At 40.7% G+C, this 24,135-nt stretch overlaps 1 protein-coding gene across 3 annotated transcripts; it reads right to left on the reverse strand.

Annotated features, from left to right (window-relative positions):
* Positions 1-259: 259 nt before the first annotated feature.
* Positions 260-23,276, reverse strand: lmcd1 (LIM and cysteine-rich domains 1). 3 transcript variants are annotated; one of them, XM_050039305.1, is made up of 9 exons: positions 23,120-23,276; positions 22,828-23,017; positions 22,476-22,567; positions 9,039-9,124; positions 8,457-8,712; positions 5,112-5,261; positions 4,731-4,982; positions 4,023-4,241; positions 260-3,650 (listed from the first exon to the last, which is right to left on the reverse strand). In XM_050039305.1, the coding sequence occupies exons 3-9, from the start codon at positions 22,500-22,502 to the stop codon at positions 3,540-3,542; spliced, it is 1,101 nt and encodes a 366-aa protein (XP_049895262.1). In that variant the 5' UTR covers positions 22,503-22,567; positions 22,828-23,017; positions 23,120-23,276; the 3' UTR covers positions 260-3,539. The 3 variants fall into 3 exon arrangements, with proteins under 3 accessions (XP_049895262.1, XP_049895263.1, XP_049895261.1); XM_050039306.1 differs by having other exon boundaries at positions 22,828-23,039; XM_050039304.1 differs by having other exon boundaries at positions 22,476-22,562; positions 22,828-23,276.
* Positions 23,277-24,135: the final 859 nt, after the last annotated feature.

A 24,135-nucleotide genomic window follows, 5' to 3' on the forward strand; every position in this document is an offset into this window, starting at 1 on the left:
GGAGGAGCTGGAAAGCATTGCTGGGGAGAGGGATATCTGGAATGCTTTGCTTGGCCTGCTGCCCCCGCAGCCCGACTTCTGATAAGTGGTTGAAAATGGATGGATGGATGGATGGATGGAATATTGCAACAGCTGGCATCTTAACTGTTGAAAATCAAGATAGTTTTGCTGATACTGTTCAAAGATACACCAGCAAAGCACTCACTGTAAGTTCATCTCTCTCCAACTGTCTTTCCAAAAGATGTTCGACAACAGGGAGTTCAATCAGAAGTGACTTTAATTCCAACCAAACAGCTTTCAAAACAGTATCAGCATACAAATACTTTCTTTGACATGTTATGATTTTCCATTGAAGAAAATGCTGATGCACAGACAAACATATAAACCATATCTTGGTGTGGGATTATCATTAACCCCTGCAGGTGAAGACATCATCACATTAAAACCTCTCATCTACATAAAAACATCATCACGTCTGATTTAAAACAGTAAAATATGACAAAGCCACATCATTTACTATTCACTGTGGAATTCAGTAATTGGTAGACCTATAATTTCATTGTGTTGTGATATATCCCACAGTGCAGTGGAAAAAGCACTGAACAAGTGATGGTTTCCTTCAAATCACTAAAACACCATCTGCGTCCACAACTGTTACTGAAAACAGCACACAGTTAATTGTTTAACTGGGAATTCCTTATTGTGAATAATAACAGAACGAATACAGTATGAAAGTGAAGTCCAAGAAGGTCCAGATTCTGGCAGTCTGTCAGTTTCTGATGTTTTTACAAAAACTTTGTGTCTCTCACAGAGCAGATTTTTTAGAAATCCTTGTTTATCATGTTACCCAGACAAAGATTAATAACTCATCTCAGTGCAGTCATTTCAGACATGTTTTATTTAATAACTGACTGAGCTAGGCTAGCATTTACCCTCACTTCCAGTTTTTGTGCTAAGCTAGGCTAAACATGTCGTAGGCCTACTGACACAAAGATGACACTATTATCAATATTCAAGTTAATACTGCTATATATGACACAAGTATAGCCACAGATAACATTAAACCATATTGTTGTCTTTAAGCTACATATTTAGCTGAACACGTCAAACAGTATTGCTAGCTACAATGTTGTTCTTGTTTCTAAAAGAACTAGCGTTTTGCTAACAGCAATCATTCAAAAAGTAACCCAGGGATTAAAAAGCATAGGCAAATATTAGCTGATGCTATGCTAGCTGCTTGATTTGATCAATTTTATTTCAGGGAACAAAAGTAAGCTAAAGCTAATTTTCCTGCCAGAAAACTTTGTGTAAATCACTTAACAGTTGGCCAACTCTCCTCTTGGTTGACTGGCATTTACCTAAATACAAAACTTTATCCGATAACCATGTGCTACATTTAGCTAGCTGATCAAGTCAAACAGTCTGCCTATTGCTAGCTAAAATATTGTTTTTGTTTCTTAACAGTTTGCATTTTACTAACCGCATTCAATTCAAAAAGTAACTGAAAGATTACAAAACATCAGCAAATATTAGCGATTATTCTAGCTGCTTGTATTGTTTGATTTTATTTCAGGGAGCAAAAGTAGGCTAAAGCTAAAAGCTTTCATCTCTGGCTAACCTTTTAAAAGATTTTTTACAGCCTATTTCAAAGAAATATTTCAGAAAAGGTTTTGTAGGTTACTTAACAGCAGGCCTACTTTCCTCTTGGTTGACATACATACATTTACTTTATTTAGGTGTGACAAAATACAATACTTTATCAGATATGTAACTATATGCTACTTAGCTAGCTGATCAAGTCAAACAAGGCCTATTGCTAACTAAAAAAGGTTTTGCTTCTAAACAGTTTGCACTTTGCTAACTGCAGTCAATCCAAAAAGTAGCTAAAGGATTAAAAAAAAACACAAGAAAATATTAGCTGTTATGCTGCTGCTGTGTTGATTAATTTGATTTCAGGGAATAAAAGTAGGCTAAAGCTTATTAGCGTCCATCTAGCACACATTTTTATTTCTGTCTTTTATTGCTAGCTAAAATGTTGTTTTTGTTTCTAAACAGTTTGTATTTTGCTAACCTGAAGAATGAAAAAATGTGCTAATATTAGCTGATGTTATGCTAGCTGCTGTATTGACTGGCTTTATTTCAGGGAATAAAAGTAGGCTAAAGCTAATTAGCTTACATCAATGGCACATTTTTATTTCTGGCTAACTTTTTAAAGGGGCTTTTTTATATCATGTTGCAAAAATACAATGCAGCCAGTAAACTTTGTGTGGCTACTTCACAGTACTCTCCTCTTGGGTGACAAACATCTTTGTCAACTGTAGCAAAATACAAAACTTTATCAGGAGTATAACTAACATAAAGCAGCATTTAGCAGCAGCAGAGATCCATGTTTATCTAAGAGGTTAACTGCAAAATGGATCCACAAAAATAACACGTCAAAAAGAAAGACAAGAAAATTAAGAAAATTACATATTAAGAGTAAAATCTCTGCTTCTGTTTATAGCCTACAGTTAGTACAAAAAACACGACCCAACTTCAAATGATGAGTATTAAAAAGCAGATGGTTAAAATCTACTGCAGCAAAAACAAAAACAAAACAAACAAAAAATCCAGCAGAGTATTATTAATTTCTAATTAGTTACACGCCTTTTCCAGCCTTCTAGCTGTCCAGTTCTCTGATGTTAAAGTAAAATATCTAGTTATTTCTGCCTGAAATAAAAGTGATACACAAATGTGCACAGACTCAAACCTGACATGGTAATTAATTACAACTGCGTTAATATTTAGTAAAGTCTTCCGAGATAATTTCTGTGTTAAGATTACAACAACACAGTGTGGCCCTTCAAAATCTAGACCTAATCTATGACCGTATGTTAAAATGCAATGTTAAAAAACTTTAACATCTACAGTTCCATGATTACTGAGCCCACTCCATCTGCTGATGAAGACTGTGTGATGTGATTGAAAGCTCTAAAACCAGCGAGTAAGTGGGCCTTTTTCTATCCTTGTTTACTAATAAATGTATTTGTAATTTTATCTAATTTACTGATTTCTTCTCTAAACTGTCAGGTCTGATCCTCCGTCCTGTAGGCTGCTGTATGTATCTGAAACATCTGGCTCCAGTCACTGTCAGCGCTAAGTGCTAATAAATCTACCAAATGTTTCTAAGTACTTTAAACACTTTTGTGTCAACTAAACATTTCCTTAAGTACTTGAAACACCAGTAGGCTCAACTGAACAAGTCTTAAAGTACTTCAACGTCAGTTAGATGTCTTAAGTATTTTAAACATCAATATATCAGCCAGCCCTGTAGGATACAGTATTTTAAATACTAAATGTCAACTAAACATATAATTTAAAGACGTTAAGCACTACCTATTAAGGATTATTTATCCTTTACGTATTTCTTTTGTTTATAGAAAAAAAGAGAATCAACATTTTTTTGTCTTGTCTGACCTTGTTATTCTGTTTTCTAGCAGTGCTAAAACTTCTTTAAACTGAACACCATATTGTGTTGAACACTGTGTTGCGTGAGCGTCTCAGTGCTGACAGGGTGTATCCAGGTTTTGCCCGCACTTCCAGCAGCAGTAATGATGAGGATGCCATGTCCCTCCATCTTTAGCCGTGTGAAAAGACTGACAGAAGATCAGCTGAGGAAGAGAACAAGACAAAGGGGAGAACAGATAATTAAATAAATAATGATGAATAAACGTGGTTTTTAAAGGATAACATTTCTAAAAACAGATAATGTTACAGTATTCTGTGTGGTTACATTGATAGACAGACCTAGTCTTCACTTGTTGTTTTCATCCTGGGTGACTTGTGTACACACTGTATACACTGTATACTGATGGTCTATATCAAATATCAAAATATCAACATGTATCCCTACACAGGACACACCCCTTCTTATTGTACTTTAGACAGCACAAAAACTGCAAAATATCACCCTTGACACACCACAACGTTCCTCTGTCTGATACTGATCAGTCTACAGGAAGTCTACTGTGATGTCTTCTCACCTCATCGCAGCCCGAGCATCGCGGCCGGACCGTCTGACAGTAGTGTCGTCCACAGAACAGCTTCTTATTGGACCAGAAGTAGACCAGGTCCACCAGACCCTGGCCACACTCTGAACATACGAAGCAGGTGGGATGCCACAGGGCGCTATGGTAACCTGCACGCTCGGCGTAAACAGCTGGATTCTCCTTGGCAACCTCACCTTGGCAACCAGTGCACAGCTGGAAGAGACAGAGAGGACAGAATATTACAGTGAGACAAGGTTGTGAACCAAACTACTGCAACAAAGTGTGAGTTTGAAATGAGTGAGGTCAGGAACATTACAGCCTGCTGGGAGTAAAACAGGCCCATACCACATGGTGTGACTAAAAGGGGGCACAGTGGGCGGGGTTTGTAATTTATTTGGGATAGCAGGGAGGTCTAAAGCCGAGCTATAAATCCCATAAAACTGACAGTATATGCTACATTATGTATACTTTTACTTTTGATAATTTAAGTACATTTTGTTGTTAATAATTGATTAAATGCTTACATGAATTTTGAGGGCAGGACTTTGGCTTATAATGGCAAACCAATGGGTGACGTAACTGTAGCTACGTTCATTATTTTTATACAGTGTATGGTCTGGTGCTTTGTCGGAGCAAAAGTGGTTTTCTTGAGTCTGTAACCAACATTAACCTTTTAAGATGTCGGATGCCTCATTTACTTACATGTACAGTCTTGGTATTGTCATCTGTTCCGTTAGTGGAGCCAGTGGCAGTGGCAGTGCTGCTGTCGGTCGAGCCGTGGTGCTGCTGCTCCAGAGCACCTTTCTTGTCGCTGTTACTACGGTCCTTGGCTTCCTTCGCTGTCCTCTGAATGGCTGCTTCCCTCAGAGCTCCGCCCTCACCAGGTAGGGCCACCTCTCCGACTCCCAGCACCTCCTGTTTGTAGCTCTTCACAAACAGCAGCATGGAGGAAATCTGCAGGAGGACGTAGGAGAAGTAAGAGATCAGAGTCAACTTGTAACAAGGAAACACTTTTTTTTTAGACTTATGAATAAGTCTGATAAGAGTTATAAAACTTAATAGTGTTTGGTTGTGGCAGAGTACCTCCTCCTCACTGGCCAGGCTCTGACACTTCATGGGGTCCTGATCGTAGGCTGGGAGCTGACTGAAGAGCTGCCTGCGTCGCTCCAACGCTCCAACTGTCCCTGAGAGGGGACGTCGACTCTCTGGGATGAGCTCCATGTACTGCATAGCCTGAAAGGGATCAGGGGCATTTTACTTCTGTTTACTTCAACAGAAACTTGTTATATTTACAGCTTCTTAAATTTGTCATCGATTATGTTTGGGTGTGAAGCTGACATGTGAACTGTCTGATCTAACCTTTAACGACAAACTGACAAATTCACTTATTCACGTTTATCAGGCTGCAAATTCATTGGTCATTATCAGATCAGTTGCAACGTACACCACCACAAGAAAGGAAAATAACTGCAGCAATTTAGACCTGCAGATATAGACGTGCTGATGATTCCACCTTCAAAAAAAAGAAAGAAAGAAACAGCTGCTTCAGTTTTAACATGTAATGGGACAGCTGGAAACTGATGGGGTTGAATTACTATTTCATTTGGTGATATTAGTTAAGCCTGGTTTAAGGTACTTTTTAGATTTATTTTTTGTGTTATAATTTTTTAAGTCTTGCCATCAAAATTTTACTTATTATCTTATCAGTATTATTAATGTTATCAGCAAAGTCTGATGCTTGCTGTCACCTGCTAGTCACACTCATGTTTTTCTCATGTCCAAGGCTGGGTTCATTCTAGTCGTCTTTCTATGATACAACCTTAAAAGCCCTCAGCAAACCTGTGGTTCCTAGCCACTTCTATTTTTAGTATTATTGAAGAATTTACATGTTTCACTGCCAAGGAGAGCAATATTATTGCTTTGCCTTTCTTGTACCCCACAGGCATATTTTACTCGGCCTGTATGACATGTTTTTGTGTTGTCATAACACTGTAAAATTAGGTAACATATACTTTCAGATGTATTCATATTGTGTATTGATAATCCAATCAGAGATACTGTGAGAACTAGAATTACAACCCAGTGGTTGTCAAGCTTCTCTTACAGTTTACATCCATGTCTGTAAAAACATGGATGCTTCACACCCAGAGGATCTATACAATCAGCACAATTTCAAGGTGGACACCCAAGATTAGTGTCACCAATTCAGTATCTGACCAAATGTCTCCCCTTCTGTTTCTGAGATATGTTGTTGAGTAATGGCCAGAAAAGTAATTTATTTCACAGTGAAGTTGACCTTTGCTTGATCTTTAAGATATAAAATGTTATCACTTATCCTATTAGACATTTGTGTGAAGTTTTGTCATAATGGCCAAAAACATGCTTTGTGAGGTTACACTGACCTTGTCCTTTGATCTTCAACCACCAAATTCTAATCAATTTATTTTTCAGTCCAAGTGGATGTTTGTGTCAAATCTAAATAAATTCCTTCAAGGTATACTTAAGATATCGTGTTCACAAAAATGAGGCAGACAAGGTCACAGTGACCTTGACCTTTGACCACCAAAATCTAGTCAGTTCGTCATTGAATCCAAGTAAATGTTTGTGCCAAATTTGAAGAAAATCCCTTGAGCTTTTCTTGAGATATCACAAGAATGAGATAGATGCAAGGTCACAGTGACCTTTGACCACCAAAATCTAATCACTTCATTGTTCAGTCCAAATAAATGTTTGCGCCAAATTTACAGAAATTCCTTCAAGATCTTCTTGAGATATCGCGTTCAAAAGAATGAAACAGACAAGGTGACAATGACCTTGACCTTTGACCTATGACTACCAAAAACTAATCAGTTCATCATTTCGTCCAAGTGGACATTTGTGCCAAATTTAAAGAACTTCCTTTGAGGTATTCTTGATATCGTGTTCACAAGTGTGTTCACATCAGTTCTCAACATAGAGGTGGCTGAGCCGGCGGCTAGTGGCTAACAGTGCTAAGTCCATACACAGGGCTTAACAACAGCCATGGGATGAGAGCTACACTTGCGTGATTACTCTATCCCAACATCATCGCAACAGCCAAATGAAAGCAGTGACAATGAACCAGCCAGTGGGATACACACATGCACTAACATGCACATGCAGCTGTACTAGTTTACCACAGAGAAGCTCAGATTACAGTACACAAAGAGGTAGCGTGACTTCATCCTCTGCTCAAGACGCCATAACTCCACTTTACATAGTAAATAGTGCTGCTGCTATATTAATGTCCTGAATGCCACACAGAGAACATTTAAAGAATCAAAAGTAGAAGTAGTCATTATGCAGAATGCCTGCAGTGTGTAACATATGATTTTCTACCACTCGCTAACGTGATTGGATGACTCAGTTCAGAAGACTGTCTGAGTCTGAGTTTCGGTTGTCATCACGTTGTCCAGGTGTTGTCAGTGACACAGCTGTGTGTCGTCAGATGACTGCACCACTAACAGTCTGCACCGGCACACTCCACACTCAAGCTTTGGATGAAACAAACAACATGCTTAAGACTTTGGAGACAGATCCGGAGAACAGTCCCAGTTTTGGATCTGGATCTGTCTCCACAAGTTCAACCACAGTAATGTCCCCCACCACACTGAAGTGCTCAATAATCACTGTCATCCTTATAATTATGGGTTGTGAAACCTAAAACATACTGTTCTTGTTTTAATGGAAACCAGATGGTGTAGACTGTTCGACACACAGAGGGGCTGCAGAAACTACAATATTATAAAATAAATAAAATGAGTACAGTGGTAAATCAAAATGGTGAACCTTAAGGATAAGAACAGAACTTTGTTTTTCATGTTGCCGACATAATCTATGATGCAGTCATCATATTTAAGAATGTACTGTGAGCTGAACACACACTCAGTTTCTTTGTTAATGAGAATGTGCATGAGAGAGAGGAGGTTAAAAACAAATACAGCAGACAAACTAGGAATGGGTACAGATGACTGGTCTTAAATTGGTACCAGTTACTGAGAGCCTGAATACCAGTAAACTCCTGGGCAGTCGATGCTGCTATCAGTATTGTGTTTATCGGCATGTGTAACTTTGTGTCTGTGCTACATGTATGTGTTTTACAGGTTGTTGTTTTTTTGGTGGTAATACTAATGAGACAATACGCCACATATGCTGTGTTTTGGATTGGGCTCCAGTTGGTGAATGTGTCAGATGCCCAGAATAAAGATAGCACCAGTTTTCAGACAAAATAACTCAAAAGTTACTAACCTTAGAAATGAACAACAAGAACTCTATCTATCTATCTATCTATCTATCTATCTATCTATCTATCTATCTATCTATCTATCTTGACTGTAGAGGCTGACACAGACCAACACACTGCAGCTCCACACTAACAACCAACCTCCTGCACTTCACACTGATCCTCACCAGTGTCTGGTTGAGGCCGGCCGGCGCCCAGTCGTATGTCGTAGTGTTGAAGGTCGGGTCTTTACGCGACACCACGGGATTGGTCACGATCATGCGGTTCCTCTTGTACATGCGAAGGCCGCCGCCTCCTTTGACCTTCGCTGTCAAATGGGAGCAGGGTGAGTCTGCGAGCAGGCGTCCCATTTGCTGGTCATCTTCGGCGTCACCTCCAGGAGCGTGGTCAACCGTGCTGCAGCCGCAGGCAATGCAGGCTTTCCTGCACAAGAAGGTCAACGAGAATGGGAGAAAAGAAAATGGATACAAAAATATGTCAAGACTTTAGGAGAATTAAAGGCTGTGTTGCCAGATTTGGCGTTTTCTGCCTGATTGAGATGCTTTATTGCACATGTATATAATAAATGTATATACATTTATTATGAACATATTTGTATATGTCCTTTCAAGAGCAGAGAATAGTTGAGAGAGGGAGAAGAGGAGAAACCACTTGGACTGTATCCAACACTTTGGTTTTCTCTTTCTTTTCCTTTCATTTTTCAGGCAGAGAGAAATAATAATAAAATGAAAAACAGGGAAGAGGCGTACCTCCAAGAATGTGGCTGGAATCCAGAGCAGCTCTCCTTACATGCATGACACTGTACCGCAACTCCTGCACGCTGCTTCACAGACATCTGAGAGGAGACAAGAATACAGCAAAAACACAGTGATGTTATACCTTCAAATCATTGATTTAACTCTGACCCTGTGAGGTACAGTCCATTTAAGTTTCTAAATTATAACCAGCTTAACAATGGGAGCGTAAAAAGATCCGAGGTCACAATAGAACAAGTGTAAATATAGCCACCATGAAGTCACCCAGTAGTTTGTGTACTTCCATTTTGAAGCTTCATGTTTGACATTTTTGCCATTGCTACCTTTTATTTGGAGCCAGAGGTGACCACATTTGGATGAGAGGGTGGAGCTCATGGATGCATAAAGAGAAGAAGAGATGATTGGTGATTGATGATCCGCATCTTTGGGCCCACAGAGCAGGCACACTAGAGACTACCATTGGTTAAGCTGGCTACTTTTAGTTTAGCCCTCTTCTAACGTGAATGGAGATAAACTGATTTAATCTTGTGGCTCTTCTAAACTTTCCAAATGTTATTGGACCGAATGGATCAAATCTCGATAGTGACACAAGTCATTTTATGAGGGTTGTGACACTTAAAAAACATGTATCCACTGATTTACAGACGTCTCTTTCCAAATGTAAGTCAGTAGGAAAAGTCTTTTGGGTCTTGATGGCATCATGTGGTGGTCTCGAGAGTTGCAATTCCACTGTTTGGCCACTATGAAAATTGGCTTCAAAGCCTGATGCACTTCCTGGGGGTCTGTTGGAGCTGGGGAGGATACAAATTGCTGCGTTGCTATCCTGACTGGCAAGTCACTGTGTTAGCAACTAGTCAATTACCAGGTAGCCCCTCCCCATACCCTGCTTTATCTATCTTTATCTATCTATTTTGCTTAAAATGGTACCATAATTTACAAAATGAACATCCCGCTGTATTAAAGAGGACTTGAAACTAATGATTGAGGCCATGAAGTCATTAGGAAAATGTTTGCTGAGGTCATAAATTAGTGAGAGGTAGAGTCGCTTTCTCACAGATTTCTATACTATCAGATTTCTTTGTGTAACCAGTCACCTTCTGCTGGTCATCAGAAAGAATGCAGGTTTAAGGCGCTTCTGCTTGAATTTGACTTTTCAGACCCCGAGCCTATCTCCACTTCTTTTATAAAGTCTACAGTGTGCACATGCACATTTTGTAACCACAAAAAAATGTTAAGGAAGTAGGTCAGAGTAATTTGTTTACCACAACCCAATGTTACCTGCATCATACCAGCTGTGTCATGACTGGTTGTAGGCTGAGTAACCTGTTTATTTTCTGTTTAATTACAGAAACACTTGAGTCATGTCTGCTCTTACTGTGACTCCCACTGGAGTCACAATTAGTATAGTCACGGATAAGAACATCATTAAACAAAATGTTGCCAAATTAGATTTCATTGGGTGTCTACTGTCTCCTTTTTCTGTCAGTTAAAATACTAAACTGAGACAAAGATGTCAAGCTCATTACCAACAGCAGAGGAATGTTCCTTTAAATTGGGTGTTTTCATACCTGGTGGTGTCAGCTCGGTAACATAATAATAAACACACACACACACACACACACACACACACACACACACACACACATACTCTGTCCGTCAGTGTATTCCAGAGGGGTGTAATGAAGTCTTGTTCTTCATCAGCTGTTTCTGTTGCAGCCGTCATCGCTGTGACCTTTGCAACATGGGCCAATCAACAGCCTCTTTACTGTCACACACACTTACACACACTCTCTCTTCACACCTCTAAACACACTCGTCTGTCCTCTCACAGCTAATGACTGCTCTGGTCTGGGTCCATTTTTCCTGCTGTGACTTCCAGTGAAGGAAAATCTCACAGGAATAGTTCGACACTTTGGGAAACATGCTTATTTGCTTTCTTGTTTAGAGTTAGACGAGAAGAATGGGCCTCATCCATCAACATCTAATTTTTTTTCTCTTAATTTTGTCCTTAAGAAAAGCCTATGTTGAATTCATGACATTTCCTTAAACCACAGAAACAGGGCGAGGGTTTCTTGAGCAACCTCGCTCACTTACAAGGTGCATGGAGAAGGGAGATAAATTAAAGACAAACTCCAAACTCCAGCAACACTTGTGGCATTTAGAATAACCTTAATGCAAGAACAACACATTTAGACTTGTGGCCTGGATGACCCTGATGATGGCCATGACTCATGAGCCAAAACATTTTGGTCTGGCAATAAAGTTGTTCTACGTGTTGCTGGAGTTTTTACACCTTTGTTTTCTTAGACCGCAGACCTGTTCGCATCTGTGTTCCTTATATTGATAAATCCTGTTCCTCTGTAAGCTGAAAGTGTGTGCCAGTTGAGCCTTATTAATATCGGTATACGCCCCACCAATCCCCGTAAAAGGGAATAAGACGGCAGGGCCTTGTGCACAGAAGAAGAAGAAGAAGAAGAAGAAGAAGAAGAAGAAGAAGTGGAAGAAGTTGAGAGAATTAAGTCGAGAATGTCCAAATGAAGGTCTAAAGAGGGTGGAGCACCAGACTCCAACGCAAAGAAACCCCACTTCAAAAATTCTGAAGTGGAGGTACTTGTGAAGAAAGTGAGCGCCAAACAAGCCGTCAAATTTAGTGGTGCCAGTAGTGGATATAAAATAGCACAGAAAGATGCACTGGTTGCTAAACAAACATTAATAAATCACCTAATTTGCAAAGCATGCTTTATAGTAGCACCATTGTCAGGACTGGGGACAGAAACAAACCTTGACATTTTAGACAATAGCGTTCTTCCAGCTTTGTTTGGACCTGCACTTGTTTAGCACTTTTGTAGTCATCTGACGACTCAAAGCGCTTTTTACACTACGAGTCACATTCACCCATTCACAAACACATTTGAACACTAGTGGCTGAGGCTACCATACAAGGTGCCATCTGCTACTTGGGGTTCAGTATCTTGCCCAAGGATACTTTGAAATGAAGACTGGAGGAGCCGGGGATTAAGACACTGATCTTCTGATTAGTGGACGACCCACTCTACCTCTGAGCCACAGCCGCCCCTAAGAGAACTTTGCTTTCCTCTGTCGTACACTTGCACACATTAGCCCTTTTTAAATAGGAATTGTGCAAATTTGCAGGAAAGCCCAATCGGTCTTTTTTCAGCATTGGCAGTATAAAAACAAAATCGGGGAATGCGGCAAAATGCCGCCTACCTACTTGTGTTCATACAGAATGTGCCTTTTTCGGGGCAATGGGGGGCGTGAGCAAGTAACAAAACGTGTAGCTCAGCATGTGACGTAAACAGTGACATACACTGAGGGAAGCCGCAGCTGGTCAGTCCTTCGGCGATTCTTTCATAAGTTGGCCCGTCCTTCACTGTCCCCGTCATTTGACGGTAAATGGCCTCTTCATTTGCGAGGACAAGGAGGGCACGCAATTCCTTGTCTCCCCAGTTGCTCATCTTTACTGTAGTGTCTGTTAGGTTTGTGTTTCCCTCTTGCTACTAGTATTAGCTGCTCATCCCTGCTATCAGCTGTTTCCTGTTTATCCACCACCAGTGGGTCGCACGTGCGGCGTCATCAACAGCTCTTCCCACAAGTCATCAGCAGCCCCTCCCGTTGCGGAAGGCTGCCTCGTTCTTTTTAAACCAAAAAGGTTCCACCAATATGACTACCCTACGAGGTGGAAAATTGGGCACCTTGGATCAACTCGCCAACCCGGCTCTGTGTGTCTAAATGCTCGCAGCTTACTGGCAAAACACCCAACATTCGCAGAAAATCTGGCAGTGTAAAAGGGGCTAATGTCATCTTCACATGGATGCATAAAATCTCCCAGTGCAACGACATGTTCTGGAGGACCGGAGTCTTGTTGTCTATTAAAACCACCCCTGCCACCACCACGTCCAAATCCACCACCTCTTCCTCCTCCACCACCTCTTCCTCCTCTGAAAGACATTTTTCTTCACACCCTAAAGTTTACTGGATAACTATGGCGATTTACTCCGAGTGACTGGCATGCGATGACAACACGTGTGGCTATGGGTTGCTGTAAAGCTATTCAACAGCATCAAAACATCGTGAAACATCCTGTCTCTGTTTCAACATGACAATGCCCTCATACACAAAGCCAGGTCCATAAAATATGGTTTTCCCAGTTTGGTGTGGAAGAACAAAGCCCTGACTGTAAGCCGACTTATCGCTTACATTCAGTGCTGGACCTCGCTGATGTTCTCGTGGCTGAATGGGATCAAATCTCTGCAGCCAGGCTTCAATATCTGATGGAAAACCTGCCAGAAAGTGGAGGCTGGGACAGCAGCTTATTTTGTAGTTCATCATTTTGGAAGAGCTTATGTCACTGTATTATGTGTATATGAATGTCTCCCTGAAGAGAGATGGGCTTGTTAATGCCTGGTGACAGATGGACAGGTGGACAGTCCATCAGCAGCAGGTTGTCTTAGCAGAGCAGTCGTCAGGTTTCCTGGCAGAGGTTTTAAAAACAGTCAGTCATCCCTGAGGGTTGTTTCCTAGCTCGCACACACACAAACACACAGACCATCACTCTGAGATTATTTTTAACTTTTAGGTAAGGTGAGGTAAACTTTAATGTCCCTGAGGGGCAATATGAGATACAGACAACGCGTCAGTCATGAGTACAACAAAACAGACAGAATCCAGTATCACATACTGTCAGGGGTAAATCGTGGACATTAAGGGTCACCGCTGGTAAGCTAAGTGATAGCAGACAGGACAAAGGACGATCTGTAACGCTTCATGCTGCATTTAGGAAGGCAAACCCTCCACCCTGATGGAAGCATCTGAAACTCAACATGGAGGGGAAGTTGAGAGTCTGAGAAAATAGACCGAGCTTTAGAGGTGATCTTCTCTTCATACAGATGCTGCACATTATTAAAAGTAACACCAGTGATCTTGCAGCACAACTTGACCACTTTTCCAACTTGTTCTTGAGAGAGTATACAAGAATAGAACATTTTCATGATAGTCCTATCTACAACAAAACTCTTAAGCTTCCTTAAAAAGAATAGGCGTTGGTTTGCCGTCTTACAGATGCCGTCAGTGTTCACATCAAAATTCAAATTGTCATCTGAGAAAGTGCCCATACTTGTACTGCTACACTGCTGCCACCGGCTCTTTCCTTTAATAGAGAACAGCTGTAGAGCAACAGGAAAAGGACGAGAAAGACTAGGGATGACACACAGCAAAAGGCCACAGTTGGACTGCTAAGGACATGGACAAGGACCATACACTCCACCTGGTGAGCTAAAGGTGGACCCAGACTATCAGTCTTAATAAGAGACCAGAGACCAACAGATCGCAAAATTGAACTCATCACAACAGCTCAACTTTAATAGTCTTCACCTTGGATATAATAATCTCTCCCTCCTGAAAATGACTTACTAGCTTGCCCAGCTTAAAGTTCAACAACTACTGACAAACTGATCACAAGACATGTCGTTATTTGCTCATTGTGACTGATACAAACAGTAAAAGACTACATATGGAAGAGGGTTGTTGGCATGTCGTTTTCTTTTTAAATATGAGAGGAACAAAGAAAAGAGAAGGTGAGGCACAGTGAGGATAGAAGGAGAAACAAAGGAGGAGTGAATAATAAAATGGAGTGAGAGCTGAAAGAGACAAAAGAGGAGAAAAGATTCACAGATTTTAGAGCTGAGGAGGAGGAAGAGGAGGAGGAGATGAAAAATGGAGCACGGGAACGACTGATAAGACTCTGTTTGTCAGTACTGAGGTGATGATGTCACCGGGTGGACCAATGAGATCATCCATCCTGCATGTGTGTGTGTGTGTGTGTGTGTGTGTGTGTGTGTGTGCGCAATCACTCCCTTCTCGTCCTCCCACAGAAAAGTTCAAAACAACAACTCTTCTTTCTCATCCAACACTCTCACGTCTGCAGAATCATCGTCACTTCTTTGAGGTGAAGTTTTTGGGATGACATTGTTTGGTGACTAAGTGTGTTTCCACATGTAGTCCTTTTTAAACAAACTGAATTCAGTCCTTTTAAAGTGCACCAAAAAGTGGACTGACAGAAAAGGGACTAATTTCTCTTTCTGTTCACACTATAGCCTATATATACAATGACATAGTTTTGTTTTTACTTTGACGTGGCTCTGCAGTGTGGTTATGAAGCCCCTCGCTTTCAGATGAACTTAAAATTGGAGGAAAACCTAAGTGTTCCTGTGCTGTAGACTGTTGACGTTTGATGTATTCTACTGTCCACATCTGGAGACGTGCAGTATCTTCCGTGGACCAAACTACTCCTCGTCCTGCGTCCTTGCAAGCATTACAGGCGGACGTGGTTTTGTCTGGGGTTTTTTCAAGCAGTGCAACAGCATGTGATCTAGAGGGCTAAGTTCAAAGGTAAAGAGCAAAGTGAACCTGGAGTGCTCTGTGTTCACAAGGCACAGGTTAAGTGAACTGCACTGCAGACTTGGGGGTCTGAGCTCTCTTGGAGTGTTCACATATGCGCAAAAAATCACTACTCTGAGTCCATTTAGAGGGCTGAAAAGGACCAAGTGTGAAAACACTGTCAGTGTCCACATACTGTACTAACCTTTTCCTGAGCTTTCATCAGTATTTTTCAGTCCTCATCAGCAGAGGAAGTTGGTTGAAAGCACAGAGAGAGCTAGTAAGAGGAACTTCAGAGCAGAGAAACAGCGGGAATCCTAGATTCTAGGGGTCCCAGGCAAAGAAGCCCATGAAAACTAGTTCTTGAACTAGTGAGCATGACACACTTTGTCACCATAACAACAAACAATAATCGCCATTTTCTTTTTTACTACTCAAATAACAACAGCAAACATTTTAATGTCCTTTCTGCTCACTCTATATCAATGGTAACAATAAGCTCCAGCTCCAGTGTGTGTTCGTACAGTATGATTAGCTGCTCTGACAAAGAGCCTCTGCCAAATGACACATATGAGCCAAACTAGAAATGCTTTTTTTTTCTTTCGGAAAGAGGGGAAATGTGTGGCAGCTCTATTTTTAGGGAGTTAGATAAGGCGGGTATGTCGTAGGTGGATCGGACTCAGCTCAGTCTCACTGAGTAATTCTAAACATGTCAACGATGTGACAGTTGAAATGCAGGAAATGATGTGAGATAAGAAGCAGGAGGCGGCAAGTTGACCTGCTGCAGTTAACGTCCAGAACTTTGTCACATGGCATCTTGGATATTTCCTATCGTTGTCCGTTTACAGCAACTTCAAACAAAATGCCACAAATGAGCTGATGTGTTTTGCTGCTATCACTGTTCAAAAGTTTAAACTAACGGGATATCAGACAGAGAAAGACAGTTTTATTGGATTGTTATCCTACATATATTTAAATAAATATTTCTAAATAAACTGTCTGGAAATTAAACTGAAACCACTCTGAACATTAGTGACAGAAAATTAAGGAATCTCAGTTTTTTGGCGACAACACAACAGAACAATCTTCCAACAGAACTAATAACATCTACAAATTAACAACTGTCTCCCATCTGACAAAACATTGGATACTCACACAGCAGGGTTGGAGATATCGGGATCATTGTGTTTGTATACTCTTATTGACTACCTGAGAATTCTGTACTACTTGAATGTCTTTTTTCTTACTGATACAACCTGCCCAGGGACTACAGGCAGAAAATTAGCTAAAACCTGGTACACTACATCTCTCTTTGTTTTGGTTAATATTCTTTACGCACTGTCCCTTAAAATAAAGAAGCATTTTAATTATGATAACTATTTTGATAATCCGTTAATTGTTTTAAGTCCTTTTTAAAGTAAAAATGTCAAATATTCGACAGTTCCAGCTTTTCATTAGTCAACACATATTGGCGTGCTTGGTTGTGGACTTTTCACGTCCACATGTGCAACGTAGCCTGGGTGCATTGGTTGTTGATGTTCTGGGACACCATGTCAAGGTCTGCCTGTTACATGCATTGTCTTCTTTCAAAATACACTTCCATTTTCACAGGAAATTCAACATTTACATACAGTCTGTTTCAAAATAAACGCACTCCCTTGGTACAACGCCACAAATTGACGTTTGTTTTCCTTCAACAGCAAAAGTATGTGGTTAGGTTAAGGAAAAAACATCAGGGATTGGCCTTAGAATCTTACGGGGGCTTACGCTGCCTTAACTTTCCTGCTGCGTTCCCCCTGACGCTGCTGGGCGCTGTCAAACTCAAACGTCAACCGGCCGCATATCATGCCGACGTTAAAGGATGCCTTTTTTTGGTTGGTTCCTGACACCCCCAGCTACTGCCCAAGCGCAGGATTTCGACGACTTCGAAGTGAGACTGGGCTCCATTTGCAGGGCTGCAGGTAATGACTATTTTCAATTAAACTAATATTTTTAATCTTTTAAAAATATTTTCATTGTTCATTCATTTCTCCATTAATTGATTAGAAAAAGTCAATTCCCAAAGCCCAAAAAGATGTCCTCATGTGTCTTATTTTGTCCACAACCCAAAGATATTCAGTTTACTGTCAGAGAGGAGTAAAGAAACCTGAAAATATTCACATTTAAGAAGCTGGAATTAGAGAATTGTTTTTTCTTTAAAAAAAAAAAAATCACTCAAACCAATGGATCGATAATGAAATTAGCTAACGATTCATCAAATAGTTGACAACTTATCTATAAATCTAGTAATTTGTGAGAATTAGCTGCTTTTCTCAGTCCTCTGTGACGGCAAATTCATAATAATAATAATAATAACTTTATTTATATAGCACCTTTAAAAAAAAAAGAAGTTTACAAAGTGCTTTGACAAACAAAGCAAACACAGGAATATCTATAGCAACAGAGTCAAAACACTGAGGGCAAACAAAAGCAGGACAAAATTAAGCTCAAATTGAGGTAAAGTTAAGTAAGGAGAATGATAAGACAGAATGTTAAAAGAGATAAGAACAATAAAGGCAATAAAACTATTATTTCTAAATACTAGAAACAAACGAATAGGATACAAAGACAACATTGCATAATGACAACAGAATAACAAAGAATAAACAATTAAAAGGAATAGAATAAAATAAATAAAAAGAACAAACAAAAAGAATAAATAAAAAGATAAAAAGACGACATCACATAAAGGCAAGTCTATAAAAATGGGTTTTAAGAAGAGATTTAAAAGATGTTACTGATTCTGCATCCATCCATCCATTTTCTAACTGCTTATCCTCTTGAGGGTCGTGGGGGGGCTGGAGCCTATCCCAGCTGACATTGGGTAAGAGGCGGGGTACACCCTGGACAGGTCGCCAGAGACAGACAACCATTCACACTCACATTCACACCTATGGACAATTTAGAGTCACCAATTAACCTGCATGTCTTTGGACTGTGGGAGGAAGCTGGAGTACCTGGAGAAAACCCACGCTGACACAGGGAGAAAATGCAAACTTCGCATAGAAGGGCTCCCCCACCCAGGTTCAAACCAGGAACCCTCTTGCTGTGAGGCGACAGTGCTAACCACCACACAACCGTGCCGCCCCTACGACAAATTCAACATAGTTTAATAGTTTGGACTGTTGGTTGAATAAAACAGACCTCGGGAAACTATTATCAACATTTTTGACTGTTCCCTTTGGTTTGTATTTTGGTTACAGAGATATTGCACCTCCCTACAATCCTAAAACCCATTGTGTGTGTTTGTGTGTGTGTGTGTGTGTGTGTGTTGGAGGTTATTTCCATCCTGGTGATGGCAGTTTTTCCAGTTCCTGTATACAAAGAAGAGCGGGTGGGGGGGGGGATCAAACCCCCTGACAGGTGACACTGATCCGTCAGGTCATCGGCCTCAGACTGATGTGACCTCTGGACAGACAAACGGAGGATGAATTTCAGGACGGATCTGTGGGGGACAATGGCTGCCAGAACAGACCCAGCGGGGGGATCAGGTCCTCATGGTCATGGATTACACTCACTGACTGAATTAGAAGTCTCCAGCTGTGTGATCCGGACTGGATGAGAACAAGCCTGAGAGATTTGTCCAAACTGACTTTTAAATGTCTTTAACTGTAGAGAACAGAATCTGTGGCAGGTCAGAGAACCGATATGATGTATAAAAATCAGCATGTTGATAAGAAGTCAACTGTTTTTCAGGGTCAAGTAGTCCCTCAAGTGCTGCCATCACACTATCACTCAGTTAACTGTTGCACCTTCCTCTCTAGCAATGCATTTTGTTAGCAGACTTTCTTTAGACTTATCAATTCCAACTAATACGGTGTCATCAACATCAGCTACTTAATTTGGCAGCTAAGTAGTTAATGTCAGCTGTGCAATAGAAATTAATTTGACAGCAAAGACGTACTTTTTGAATTTTAGTTCTTTGGATCGAGAGGAGCATAATGAATGTAGTAGTTTTGTCAGAACATCACTTTTTGCTTTGTCTGCAAAGTTTCTCAAGGTTCAGAGCAACTCATGTATCAGTGCCGACAAACAAACCTCGGACTGAGAGGAGTTATGAAGTTATGTTGTTTCAATGAATACTGAAGAAGAGATAACAAATGGCATCCGACACAGAACTCTGTCAACCACATCACGTCCAGTACACGCACACATAATTTCCTGTGAGTCCCCTGAAGCTGGACTACACTGAAAAATATATGCAGAGAGGCAACAGCAGAATTTAACTCATTCCTGTCATTGTTGTGTTTTTAGATTAAAAACTAAAGAAATTATATGGTCTGATATCATGAAAATCTGATGAATGACCTCGTTAAGACCTCTGATTTGCTGACTGCATCTTATATCTTCTCAGCAATTTGGGAGTTGAGGTTGTTGATGCTTTTTTCCCAGATTAGAAAAACAACCAATCAATCACAGTTTAGTATGCAGGTTAAGAATGGAGACAACTCCAGCTGCAAACAAGGTTGGTTATTATTACTCTATGTATTTATATTTCAACCTTTCCCACAGTACAGAAAAGCTATTTTTTTTCTACACGACATGGACGTCATCTGAATGTAAAGGTTAGGGTCTGATGGACAAGTACAGTCAGTTCTGTCTCCTAGAAATTATGTTTGTTTACGACTTAAATTTAATGCTGAGGGAATTATGTTTTCTATTAACATAATGAGGAAATGTTGCTAATAAATGTACCTAGCAAATCGCAAAAATATTGATAGTAAACGAATCAGCAAAATGTTCACTGACAGAAAAGGCAATCTTGCAATACATGATATATTCGTAGTGACTGCAGTATTATTCTATAATTGCCTCTTCTATAAGCATTTAACAGAATTCATGATCTTTCCCTGACCTCAACCGAAATGCTTTTCTTGCCTAAACCATATGCTATGTTCACGCTATGAGTAACACAGCAACAGGCTAAACGTCATTTTCAATGGAGGGTGGTGACATTAAGCTACAAACTGATGCCTGAAACATGTCGCTGTGGACAAGTGATGTGCTACAAATAAAAGTTGAGCTGGCTCCAACTTTTTTTGGCACTCCAGTGACGTGGCGAAGCATCAACCAATCGAATGTTTGTCTTTCTAGCTGTGGTACTGTGTTATTGAGCTTAGTTAGCTGGCACCGTGCTAGCTTTCTGTGCACTGCATTGCACATGGGGATGCAATGGAGCAGTGAAATGTGATGTTAACATGGGGGTTAGACACTGATCAAAAGCATGGATATTTTTGACTAAATATTAACTTTAGATGACGTTCAGTCGAGGTGCTTTATTGCAAACAGACACACAAGCCTGGGATGATGTAACTACGTCAACAATCACTTGAGCCACACTTCAACAGCAACTCTGTGATAGCTGATCATGCTGTTATGTTGTCGCTTGTAGTGTGAACACATTATATTACAGGAGTCTGGATGCAAACCCAAAGTTCTGGTGTCACTGTCCTGCACTATGTATGTCTGTCATCCACCCTGACCACCTCCCTATGAATCCATAGAAGTACATAAATGTAGTGTTTCATTAGCTCGAAGAAATGTTGTCTGTGAACGTAATTATGAATGTAAGTTAGTAAAATACATAACAGTTTGTAGGTGACAGGTTTGGTATGGTGCAGGGGTCGGCAACCTTTAGTATTAACAGAGCCATTATTGGCCAAAAATTATAAAATATAATAATAAATAGAATTAGATATAATATAAAATAAACCACAAAAAATATTTGAATAAAGGTAACAGCATATCAAGTCTAAATTAGCCGATCAACATTATGAGTAGGTCTAAATGAGCATTCATTAATATCATTTACTACAAGGTGGTGACTCTTCAGTGGGATATTTATAATTATTTAGTACTTTAACTTTGCAGTGTTTGTGGTGAAAGCAAATGAATCTGTCTACACACTATTAAATCCTCTATTTCCCTCCAAGAATTGAGAATCCATAGCCAGCTTTGCTAAAGAGACTCCAGGCTCACTACTGCTACTGAAGTTCAGCAAAATTTAGAGGAAAAGACGCATGACGCACATTTTAGTTGATGAAACGTTAAATGTTTTTTAAATTCTATGTATAGGCTGCACATTTTTACAGCTGTAGAATGCAAAAATCACTTCAGGCCTACAATAATGACAAATGAAAATCTGAATGTTAAAAAAAATAACTGTTATTCATTTCCAGATAATTTTATGTCAAAGCCACAGGGAGTCACTGGAGAGGGTTTAAAGAGCCACAAGTGGCTCCTCAGCCGCAGGTTGCCTTCCCCTGGTATAATGGGACGTGCAACACAGAGGCTAAACCCAGTGCTGAAAAACGTTCCTGGCTAATGCACTTGGTGGGCAATTTTTTTTCAAGTCAGCGGGCGTCATGTTTGAGTCTGGTATTCTGTTCTTACTGTACATGCCTATAAACTGCATCAAAAAACACAGCTGTAGAGTTTGTCATGAATCAACCTATAGAGATAATAACTCCTAAGTAAAAAATAGTTTACAAATAAAAACATTAAGTTAACTTACTGATTGAAAATGACATTGACAGGACAGATTGATCACCCAATTTGTTATGGCAAAAGAAACAAAATAACCCCACCTCTCAAACTGAAATTAATCAACATAAACACAATGCCAGCTGAATAATGGAGTGAAACAAATGGCCATTCAGTCTAATTATCAGAGTAGCTTCATGGAAACAGAAAAACAGAGCAGAAATGTGAGAACTTTCTGGGAGCTTTTAGGTAAATCCTCTTCAGACTTTAATTTTATGACCCTACATGTTTGTGCATATATACATATATCAAAGGGTAATAAAGTTAATTTAATTTAAACCCAGTAAAAATTCCTTATTCCAAGACAAGATTTTCTCTTAACCTTCATCAACACAAGACATCACATCAGATTAAGTGACCCCCTGACCCTTGACCTCCTCGTTACTGTGGTTAATCTGCAAGTATTTATGAATAAGACTTCCAGCTGTAAAGACGTAAACGTTTCTGTCCTACCTTCTCCATGGCAGAGCTCACGTCCATGTTGTCCAGCGTCTGCCTATCAGCGGGTTCGACTCCTCCGCTCCTCGTCTCTCTCTGTCTCTGCCCTTCCAGAAAGAACAATGGGGCTTTAAATTCCTCTCCTGTCGACCACACTTCCTCTCTCCCCGCCCACAGTCGCTCCTGCCGCCGCTCTGCTCTGCCGGCTTTCCACAGCCCACTACAATTTAACTGTCTAGACTTTCAAGCTATTCCTGCTGTGAAACATCAGCTCACTTCTTTTCTTCTATCTCTCACTGCAAGGTGTTTTTCTCACTTTCATCATTTTAAAACTTTTCAATCTTTCTAAAGTCTCAACAAAACTCACCTTTCTTCTCTGCAGCTGAGGACTCTTTGTTTTCAGCTCTGTTTTTTTCCTTCACTCTTCCCTCCTGATTCGTCCTGTTGCCGGCTCTCCTTCTCCACCCTCTGCAACATGAACTCAGCAGGTTTCCTCAACTCCTGACTTTGCTCCAACACGCCGCTGAAGGGAACGCTGATAAGTCTCCCAATGCACTCTGCCCGACAGAAAAAAAGCAGCTACTCTTATTCACCTCTGTTTTTCTTTCTGACTCTGCTGACCAGTGAATTCACCCTGCTTTGCTAAATATTACAGGTACCTTCTATGTTGCAGCTGCAGACCATGTAGCAGCTGACTGGCAGTATTTAGGGAGATTTGTGGTCTTGAAAAACAGCAGCTGCACTACTGACTTCCTGCAGACCGGGCTGTGAATTCAGTCCTGGTCTTCAGCAGACTGGAGGACTACCTGGAGCAATGAGGCCTGACTGGACTGTTTGTGTTTTTAATCTGAGACAAAGACAGAGAGAGCCCTGAGGGATTCCCTGCTCACGTTCTGCCAGCCAGTCAGAGGGAGCCTGAAAAACTCCTGGGCCAATAGGAACATCAGGGATTCCTCCTCCTCCTCTCATTCTCCAGCTTTTCAGTGCCAAGCTCAGAAGAATGTGACCACAGAACTGAGCAGGGCCAAACTGGGCTAAACTGAGCCAAGCAAAGGTGTTAAACGAAGCCAGGCAGTCCATAGAGATTACACAAAGCTAGCAGGACCAACGGGGCTAAACACACTCAGGGAGGTCTAAAAGAGGGATAAAGTGATTCAGGCAGAGCTGTTCAGAGCTTGGAAGAGCCGAGCAGGACTAACAGGGATTAAGGGACAAGGCCAAAAACATCTAAACTGAGGCAAACAGAACTAAACAGAGACAGGCAGATCATCCAGGGACCAGGGTCAATCAAACCCAGACTGCGATGAGCGCTAAACTGACAAAAAAGGGGCTGATGGGGCAAAACAGAAGCAGGCAGGGACAACAAGGTTAAACAGAGCCAAGAAGAGCTATAAGCCCCGTTTCCACCGAGCAGTTCGGTTCAGTTCAGTTTGCTTTTTTTTTTTCATTTCCACTGTGAAAAGTTGTGGATGGTACCAATGGAACATTTTCATACCGTCCCCATTTTTGGTCCCCCCTCTGTTGGGGTACCTAGCACACAGATCTGGTACTAAAAGGTGGAGCTGTGAACACTGCAGTCTGTTGATTGGTCAGTAGAGGACGGTCACTCTGCTCAGGGCTGAGTTGTGTCTGGTTTTGAGGCTCATGTAACCACTGCTCATACTGTGGAGAGGTT

Source organism: Epinephelus moara, chromosome 24, assembly GCF_006386435.1.
Source record: "Epinephelus moara isolate mb chromosome 24, YSFRI_EMoa_1.0, whole genome shotgun sequence".
NCBI classification, from domain to species: Eukaryota; Metazoa; Chordata; class Actinopteri; order Perciformes; family Serranidae; genus Epinephelus; species Epinephelus moara.